Genomic DNA, 10,913 nt, shown 5'->3' with positions numbered 1-10,913 from the left:
AATAGATATACAGCAAGCCAAACATAAAGCAAACTACACCGTACAGCTGTTTCATCCTTCGAGGACTCATCTATGATGCCAGGGGCGGAAACTGTGGAAATCCAAACAGTCTAAACTATTGTTGAAACAGAATGGCAGGTGTGTAAACCACCTTACTTTTATGAATTTCAAAAGCAAGATGAATACAAGTTTATTTCAAATAATGATAATGAGGCAGGAGTGTATATTAGGAACCATGCCACTTTGTAACACTCGACAGTGTGTAAGAGAATCGAGTAGCGTTATTAATTGATTCTACACAGCAGCCCTATCAACACAGAAACAGAGACTTCAATTCTTCAATTAGTGTGCACGTGTTACCACATTAATGTAGAAATAATAACGTCCGAAATCGAAAACTAATACAATGAATATTACGAACCATTTCTGTTGTTGTGTTGTACACGGACAAATTTATATTATATAGCTAACAACAAACAATTGAAGCGATAGATAGTTTTTTTTATAAAATATTTGATGAAAGTTTCTGCGTGGTAATAAATGGTTATACAAAATACTTTACATGTGCATCCATAGAAAACGATGTAAATCGCAAAACGGTGTAAACCCATACATATCTGTATAATATATCATGACCAAATATATCACAACTAAATCTATCACAATTAGATGTATCACAACTAAATCTATCACAATTAGATGTATCACACAATTAGATGTATCACAATTAAATGTATCACAATTAAATGTATATTACAACAACACAATCGAGACGTACAACTCAATAGTTTAAACAGAAAATAACAAAGTTAAGAGTCATTATTCAATCCACCTCTTATCTGGATGTAAAACCATCCTTTTTTAATTTGATTTTTAATTTTTTTTCTTCTATTTGTTTCGACTCATTGACATTGGTATTTCTTTATCAATAAAGGTGTCACAATATTCCGGCCGCGTTATAGTAAAACCATTTTTGATCGGAACGAGGATTGCTAGGTTTGTTTTCTTCGAACCAGGATAGTTTGATTATTTGCTGGGAACGAAGGTAGCTAGATTGTTTGCTGGGAACGAAGGTAGCTAGATTGTTTGCTTGAAACGAGGGTAGCTAGATTGTTTGCTGTGAGCGAGGGTGGCTGGATATTAAAAGATTCACTTTATTTCTTTCCTACTTGACAAGGACGCATTATTTTTTTATAATTGATAAAATTATCGTACCTAATAAATCTGAGACAAAAGTTGTACAACCGTATTTCATTCTAAAAATATATATGTGATAATATGAAAACCATCCTTGATGAGGACATACTAGTATGTATACATGGAATACGGCGGATTGTTATTATAAAACTCAGTTATTTCATATACAATTTGTGCAAAAGACTAATACATACCACATTTTAAAATGACATCACATCGATTAAAAAGGTCCTGATCTACATTTCAAACTAAGTATAGGTACATGCAAATACAAATGTACCATATTTCATTTTTAGATATATCAAAATTCTTAATCAAATTCCTATTCCATCTTTGCATATTGCAGAGTTATCTTCTCTTGTGAGCAGGTATTGATTGTTACGTCATTGGTTTGTGAGAGTAACGTCATCAATATTTGAGAAAACGACGTAATTTTTTCACACAAACCAATGACGTAACAATCAATACCTGCTCACAAGAGAAGATAACTCTGCAATATGCAAAGACGGAATAGCAAAACAACTTGCAGACAGGATAGGCAGGCGAGGAGCAACAAGACAGATGACACGAAGGCAAATATAATAAATGTAATTGCAAACGGGACGGATGAATCAATACAATCAAAGCACCATTTAAATGCATCTGAAATACACAGGTTTGAGACCGTTGCCATTGGCATATTAAACTCAATCCAAGTATTAACTTGTTCTTGCATCGTTTGTCATGGATTCTGTTCAATTAGGCACGGATTATCTCCCCTTAATCAATCCTCGCTGGAGTCTATTTCTTGGACTTGGGACGTCCAGACGACGGTTTGTCCTCTATGGCCTTCCGCGACCCTGCCTTGAGCTGGTTGGCATGTAATGTCTGCCCCCTACCTGTCTCTGCGTGCTTTTGCTGCAATAACAAAGAATGTCCATTTAAAGTAAAACGTCTAATCATGTGTTTTTGGTTAAAAAAAAACACACTACAAATGCGAAGAAGTAAAATATCTATTCGAAAACTTCCATACATTAATACTCAATAAGGGAAACAGATGTGTTAATAAGTGTACCCGTTCTAGGTGTCGCCGCTCGTAGTATTCCATGTCCTCCTCTCCTGGACGCCTCATCTGAGACACTCGCTCCGTAATGTCGTCAAATATTTCGTCTTCCGGCCCTGTCAAACCTACAAGACGGGAAAATTGTGTGTATTGAGACCTATTTGATTTTTGCTGCTGATTTTCTATCTGAACGTTAATTTGACCCCCCTGGCATATTATGCTGTCGTGATTGTCCTGATATTAAGCCGTGGGTGGCATGGGTATACATTTCTTTACCTACATGTATGCTATTTTGCATTAGCCCGTGAAAGCATGAGTCTACATGTCAATCTATCAACAGATTTTGTCTCGACATCGCTCTTCAGTTAGCATGACTGTAAATCTTTTTTACGTACATGAGTTGTGTTTTGAGAATTCTTGAGGATAATATGGGTGTGTTTTTTTTCCAATAAAAGATAAGATTCCATAAACAGCCGTTTTTCTTGTAGTTCTGGTATTACAGTAAAACAAAAATAGACGTAACACGCAAACATACACCACGATTGAATCTTTACAGTAGATGTGTCAACAGTCTGCGAATGTATACAGTTACCAATATTTTACAATAAAAGAAAAGAGATTTCGTGAACAGACTTTTTTGTCTATGTATTTATTACAGTAATTGAGCATACACCAGTGTGTAATTTATAGGATATACATGTATGTAATCTATATTACATATATAAATGTAATCTGTGTATTTAAATATATATTATGAGAGGTGTTTAGTCCTCTCATCAGTTGAATGAGTATTATCTTTTTCTCAAACTATGTAGCTAGTCTTGCTCACCTGTCTCTTTCTTCCTCATCTGGTGAGATTTGATGGCCTGTACGTTAGAACGAAGGTAAGGGTTGTCAGCTGACGTGATCGACTGTTCTAGGTAACCCTTAGATGGCGCACCTGTGTAAAATGTTATATAAGAGTTAATATAGCGGATCACCAATGAAAAAAAGCAATGACCAATCAAACTTAACTAAACAATTGTGAAAGCAAATTTCAGTTGATTTGTTACTTGTTCTTGCTGTTGTTATTCCGTTCTTGTTCTCATTAACTCAAGGACTGTTTGTTTGACGATGTGCCTTATCAAAGAACATTAGAGATACTTGTAACTTGACAATGTGACTTCATTACAATTGGATACATACACATTTTAAATGATACTGTAGATGTGGAAAGTATCGCGATGTGGAAATATTCGCGTTGGTTTAATATAAAATATCCACATGCCAATGTATATAAAGAGATTGCATAGATTATTAACACACCGGATATATTGATTTAAGAACAATGCCAATACAAAAATTCCACACCGTGAAAGAGCAACATGGCGAACAGTTCAACACGCGAGATTTTTCACTTTTAAATTGTAATTTGCTGTAACACTTTTTTTTAATTCTGCTAATTCTGTTTCACTCACACATATAAGTGATACTTAATTGACTTTTAAGTATATTATGTATTTAAGTTGTAACATAGTTGATGGTTGAATTATAGTACGGATGTTACTGTAAAAATAGACATTTTCGCGAGTGGAAATGTTCGCTTTGGGAATCTTTACAATGCACATCGTCTACGTACTAAGAGTTTGTGTTTAGTATACGCGTTTGAATATTTTTGATATACTAAATGCGAAAAGTCTCGAGCATTTCTTCACCGCAAAAAAAAAATCGATTTTACAGTATGCTTGCCAGTTAACATCATGTTATTTTATTCCTCACCTCTACCGCTTGGGTCCAGACGCATGTAGCCTTCAGCCATAGAAGAAAAGCCAGTGATCCCGCCCATGGCTGCATAAGGTGTGGCCTCCCCCAGGGGATGTCCTCTCGCCTCCCTCTCCTCCGCTGTTTCTACGATCATTTTGTGCTGTTTTAGCACCGCTCCGCATGCGCAAGAGAAGGAGCTTGTAAAGCCGGTACATTTGCTGCATCCTCCTTATATAATGGTAACGAGATCAGGTTGAATTTAAGTTTATACTATGATACACGGAATAAGTTATTTAGATATTAACTACATCTATCCATGTATTTAGATTAATATTGTAACATTATTCTATGCAATAAATATGCATTGTTTCCGGTCGTAAAGTAAGCATGTAAAAGGTATGGTAATTTACTGTGAAATCACTCAATATAGTTCGTTGGCGGTATTACATAACATCGATTCCGTCAATACTCTTATCAATCAACGAACTCATTTGTTCGCGAAGAAATAACGTGTTTGACAGTATAATGGTAAACTGCCAGTTTTGTGGGTACTAATAATCCATAAATATCTGTACGCACGGAATAGGGGTTTTGGAAAACCACGAAATTTGGACTCTATCAAAAACATCTGATTTAACAGTAGTGTTTTGAGAAAGGCTCATTGGTTGTTACTGTTGATTTATCTTTTTGATTTTTTGTTTTTAATCGTCATAATAATAATGAGTCATTATTCGGGACACAGATATTTCGAAGCATGCCAGTATGCCCTTTCCTATCTTAATCTGCAACTTACTGCGTTTGCACACGAGCCGTGGCTGTTCCTCCGAGTGTTCATCTGCAGTGTGTTTGCACGTGCTACACCTGATCGGCTGACTACCATTCATCGGAAGGTAATGGTACGTGGCGCATTTGCATCCCTTCTGTCGGCATGGCAACATAATAGGCCGCTCCGTGGGAACTGTATCAAAATCCGTCTTATGCTGCTTATACCTGTATTTGGAGAACAGATAATTATTTTAATCCATTTTGTCAATAGGATATTAATTTAAAACTGCTTGTGTATGAGTTGTAAACATGACTGTCACTTTCTCATGATTATTACGAATTTGGTGTCAGAGATTAGCATTCGCAAAGAATGATGTTTTGGTATTAGGTAATTAATCGATGTAATCCAATGTGCAAGATGGATTAATTGTTATTTCAAATAATGTAATATCGACGTCGGTAACGTGGACTGCATGGTAAATAGTTACAGGTTTTAGTTAATGCAAGCAGTCGTTTTGTTTGCTGGAGATAAGTCGGTCTCTGATTCACACCCCGACACTCTATATTTTCAATGTTATATTACCAAATACTGTTTGTAATTGATCTGTTGTGAAAGGTTACATCTTGGTGATAAGTGCTCTGCACTTAATTTTGCCAATATTTGGATTCCAAGCCTCATATATATATTAGTATGGATTTGTCAGCCTGTCAGCTCTATAAGTCTTTTGCTTTCGAAACGTTGGTAAGTTGGAAAAAATAATAATAAAATAAAAAAATATCATTTTTTTGAAATTGTTGGTAATGCCTGAATGTTTATCAAATTTAAGAAATAATGTATAACATATCATATTTATACGATATATATGCTATCATTGGGACTTAATAACTGGCAAGAATTGCAGGTTGGCGGTTAGCATTGCTGAGCTATAGTTACTTAAATAATTCTATCACATATTTTTGTAGATATCTTTTTACTCAATATCATAATTATATATTAAATCAGCATAACACTTGTTGATGTACAGCCACAAGTCACAGTATACAATATTAAGCTTCATGTTTATTCATCTTTGAAAAAAATATAAATCGGAAATCTTGAGAGAAAGTCTATATATATAAACATTGCTCCCATGATAGAATTTAGCATTCATGGTACAGCCTTACGCTATGTTAAGAGAAAAAAATACCCCTTTATTATTCGTTACAAATGAGGAGTGAAATGACTAATGATGAGGCGATTAACATACCTGTGTTTACAGAAACAAGGTGTTTCCGGTCCAATCAGTTTACAGTCCATACCTGTAGGAGATGACCAGCTGGTGTACAGTCGATTTTTCATCCGCTGTGGATATATTACATCATCAATAGTTGTTTATGAAATTGAAAGAAATTATCAACAAAACAAACCAAGAACAAAATAAGGGATTCGAAACTGAAACCCGATATATTGATTTGCAGATGAAAGTCGATGATTTTATTATGTTTATTAGTGTACATGTACCTCGTTTATTTGTTGTCGCTACCCGATTTACCGATATGAGGACGTGCCCTTACTTGGATTTGACCAAGATGTACCTAAGCCAGTGACGTCGATGAAGCAGACGACGCCTACCACTCCGGAACACCTGGTGTTATTCTGGTTGTACTTTTTCAAGGGTCTTCCAGTAAAAAAAAAATCTTTCTTCAAATTTTGACTATTTTTATCGCTTTTGAGTTTCAATTACGATTTTGTTGACACTTCTGCAAGTCTCTTGTCGTTTTTGACGTTATAATGCTGGGCGATAGGAGGATTCGTTCTTTTTTTTTAAGGGTTTATTTTTTCTTGACCTTTAAATTCGGGCTCCTCTTGCTTCTTTTGCGGTTTTTTATCGAATTTCTGAACAGTTTTTACTTTGCGTGACTACATTGTGATGCATGTTAGTTTCTATCTACATTACATTGTGTATGATATGATCGATGCAAAGATAAAAGCTATCTTGAATATTTAAAAAATGGAATATTCACCAAGTCGGGGACATACTATCGAGAAAATAAGTAACAAACAACTGATTTTTATATTAGTTCATATTTACCTTCGGTAGAACGTTCTTTTTGTAATCCTCGAACTCCTCCGGTGTAAACATCTTCCCTCCATCATCATCCCCTACGATTCTGTTACAGAAGAAATAATGGTATAACAAACAAAACGTTTAAGTTATTCATCCGCTTTGTGTTTCATGTTTTTTACTTTATTATCAACTTTATAAAAGTGATATCTTTCACACTGTGACAGATATCAAAAGCGACATTTCAACTGTGTGAAAATGTCACATTTGGAACTGACCAATAAGAACGGTGCCTTCCATTCACTTCATCCAAAGCCGAAAATTTTCTGTCCGTATACAGATGAAATGTTAGTATAAAAAGTGGTTGTGTTGGTACGTCTTTGCTACGTATTACAAGGTGTTCATATACTTACACAGTTTGTAGAAATGTTTTAGAAGAACACTCAGAATGGCGCGCAGCATTGTTGTTAAGCATGGCGTTATTAGATAAAGGCACCTGAGATAACGCTTTCATACCCCCAGATATGTTGATGCGGTAACATTTTCGACCCGTATAATTGTTGTCCTGTTTAATATCATATACCTGTATATTTCATGAGTATGACAGATGACCGATATTTTAACAAGTGCATTCTCTGTATCTGTATCTAGTGCAAAGAAGATATAATGTTTTAAACTCATTTGTAATTAAAGTAAAATACGCTTACTCCGGAACACCTAGTGTTATTCTCCTTGTACCTTTTCAAGGTTCTCTATTTGAATCTGGTTCTATTGATTTTGGGTTCGAATTATGGTTTTGTTGCCTTTAAGGTATTTTTATGTTTAATGTTTTCGTTACGTAGATAACATGAAAACAAATCTCAGTTATGCGTTGTGTTATAGGATTTACATTCTACAGTTGTTTAAGCAGAAACATATTCACTGTCCCTGTTTTGTAAACAATAATTCGCCTGCTGTTTCCCGCTGCATGTGAATTTCTTTGACATTTTTCAAGTTTAAAATCAGTTATAGATAAGAATAAATCTTTGTCACATTCGATAAAGACTGTAGTGAATTATTTCTACGCGTAGTTGATAGAATACATACGTGTTTACTGTATTAGTATATAGTATATGTTGGAAATGCTCGGCTATAAAATCATCTGTGAGTTAACTGTACGGTAAACCGGACAATCGGAAATAAGTTTATTTATTTTGTGTAATAAATATGTCACCGTTAATCCTGTGTATACATCAAACGAATCAGGTAAAACATTAATGATTGGGAGAGCTGTTTCTCCTTGTATTATAAACATTACAGGTTGGGTATCGCCGGATAAACAAATACACTGTCTGGCCTTATATACTGTACATGTGGTCTAAGCGATGAATCATAAGTTGGGAAGTAACCCTGTATTCATTTCGATTTTCATTTCATTTATGAGATCGACTTTGTTGTGTTGATTTATATTTCATATATAAAGCCTCTCTTGATATTTACAAATTGATTTTAATACATGTATACGCATTATCAGTCGTAAAGAGTATATTTTACTTTTGCATGATGCCTGAGAGATTTCCAACATGTTTTAACAGCCTATAGTGTATGTACCGTATACGTGTCCTTTTAAATTGTACTTTCTTAATCCAGCATGACGTGTTTCTGGAAGACAAGTCCAGGCGTACATAATGTACAATGTGTATAATTTAAACGACATATGTAAGTTGAGATAACGTCATGACTGTAATAGCTACAGCAACCACAACAGAGGGAGTGGAGTCAATATTTATAAACGGCCTGTGATGGGATAGTAATATATTTACATATATCGTCGAATCTAAAAAAAAAATAACATTTTCTATACCCAATGGATGTCCAACAAAATCTTCTAAACGAGTGAGAAATTATGAAAAATAATCCACATTATTATTTAACAAATTGCTACATTTGTAGTATGGAATTTTCTACTGCACAACGTAGATATATTTTATATGAAGTAAAGTACAATAGAATCTCGTTATTCTGCCATTATTTAGTCGGAAAAAATGACGTTATAAAGGGGTTTGGCGATAAAATTAGGGAAATGTAGAAAGAAATTCTTAAGTAAAAAGAGAAGAAAGGGACCGATAAATATGTTGGCGGTAAATGAGGTGGCAAATTAAACGAGGGGCATTATATCAAAGTTTTACTGCATGTGGATTGAACTCACAAACATTTCTTTAAATTAACTGACAAAATGCAAAGTTCCTGTCCTTTTACTGCGTCAATACGTTTTCCATCAATTGATCAGCATGTTTTTCAATGTTTGTGTTGACAACTTGTAAAGGGCGTTGCCGTTAGTTCTTTTTTTCTTATCTATATGGATTGATATATGCCAATACGCTTACCTGAGATTTAAAACCTCGTCTGCTATTTATATCGGTCGACGTTACGACACGTTAGTTGATACACAAGTATATATCTAATGGTAAGGAGAATATCACAGGTTTGACATTTTGCCGAACCCCGCGATAAAGATGTCTATAAATGACATCCATTTGTTACCTTGTGTTAATATCATCGAATATTTTCAGTTTAGGTTAACATTGCACTAAGTCAGCCTATAGGTGCGTGACACGGCCTGTTCATCACTATCCAGCCTTCGGGTTCATTTCGGAAAATCTTTCTCATCCCTCCTATCGATACTCGGATAAGAGGGGGATTACAGTTTTTACATAACAATGTCCATTAATTATAGTTACGTTGTGTCTGTGTGTCATGTACTGGTAGACCCAAGCCATGGGGTTTTAATGAAAATGTTGTACGAGTAATGCTTTTGAGTATGTTTACGACTTCCGATGTGTGTACACAACGGTCCAATGGTAGATATTTACATATAGGATTTGTACAGACATGTAATATTTAAATGAGGTGCATATCAACTGAAACTTCAACCGATTAAATATTGACACGGCATGTACAATACTTCCTTAGATCTATCAACTGTTTTAATTAAAGACGGAACAACTGGGCTCTGTTCTCTTTACCATTCATTCACAACACTATGGCATGCGATCGAATAATACAGACTATAATGAAAGTAAACCGCTACGCGTGCAATCATGCACGACTTGTTTATAAATGGCTCTTCAAGGAAACGGACATAACAACCGACGTATATCTATCATTGTGGTAACCTTTAGCTATAGTATACTTACCTTGAATATTCTAGATATTGGTCTACAGATGCCGCGTTTTTGCCGTCAAATTTGAGGTGGTACTGCCTGTCGTTGGCCATGTTTAATTCCTGTCTACAACAGACTGAACGAGACGTAGCTCCGGGTAGAAAGTATGGACGCCAGCCCACGCAGTGTTTATATACACATGGATATACATGTACATTAAGTAGTGTGTTTCAGTGGGTTCATACGGTAGTCCATATGTAGCTAACAGGTAGCATTTAATAAGCTGATACTTACACACATATGTATGGTTTATATTTGGTATTTTTTAATTTAGAAATCAGACCGTCTGTGATAAAAGGTTGACATGATATACACTCCAACTTTCTAGCCCCTAGCATCACCGATGAGTTTTAGAAGGGCAAAACAGCTGTATGATGCAGTGTAATATTTTTGGCTTACTGCATCTATTACAAAATTGTAACGGTGCAATTACATGTGTGAGTGAGAGTGTATTCATTTAAAACTATTGGTTTATTTCAACCATTAGATAGCATGCCTTATATCAATAATTATATAACATCATTATATTCTGTTCAAATATGACATATCAATAGACGTAACATAAAATACCGTTAGCGTTAATTACCTGAAACTCATTTCAGGTGATTTTGATGGAGTCAATATGAATGAGCAACTATATACAAAATTCGTTCAATGCTATTAACAAACAAAAATGTACGGTACACCAAACACCGTTAGCGTTAATGAAACATTAAACTGCTTCCTATAGCCTTCAGTCAAATAAATGATATTCTTTTTCACAGATCCGGTCAATTATGTTTTTCTATTAGTGTTACAGAAATTATCACTACTTCAATCTTGCTAATTTCAGAACTTGCAATTTTGAGCAATAATTGACTATATGACAAAAGTGGCGATTTTTAAGCTCACGTTCGTTTACTTTCTTTTCTCACTATT

The 10,913-nt window shown here is 34.9% G+C and overlaps 1 protein-coding gene across 1 annotated transcript; it reads right to left on the bottom strand.

Annotated features, from left to right (window-relative positions):
- Positions 1 to 1,646: 1,646 nt before the first annotated feature.
- Positions 1,647 to 10,123, bottom strand: LOC110450078 (protein FAM221A-like). The gene is made up of 8 exons (XM_021497326.1): positions 9,969 to 10,123; positions 6,820 to 6,898; positions 5,995 to 6,089; positions 4,776 to 4,972; positions 3,998 to 4,210; positions 3,069 to 3,179; positions 2,252 to 2,364; positions 1,647 to 2,094 (listed from the first exon to the last, which is right to left on the bottom strand). Exons 1-8 carry the CDS (start codon positions 10,046 to 10,048, stop codon positions 1,978 to 1,980), a joined length of 1,005 nt encoding a protein of 334 aa, XP_021353001.1. The 5' UTR covers positions 10,049 to 10,123; the 3' UTR covers positions 1,647 to 1,977.
- Positions 10,124 to 10,913: the final 790 nt, after the last annotated feature.

Source organism: Mizuhopecten yessoensis, unplaced genomic scaffold (genome assembly GCF_002113885.1).
Source record: "Mizuhopecten yessoensis strain PY_sf001 unplaced genomic scaffold, ASM211388v2 scaffold4947, whole genome shotgun sequence".
Taxonomy (NCBI): Eukaryota; Metazoa; Mollusca; class Bivalvia; order Pectinida; family Pectinidae; genus Mizuhopecten; species Mizuhopecten yessoensis.
Note: the sequence above shows the minus strand (reverse complement) of the source record. Positions and strands in the feature narration are given on the sequence as shown.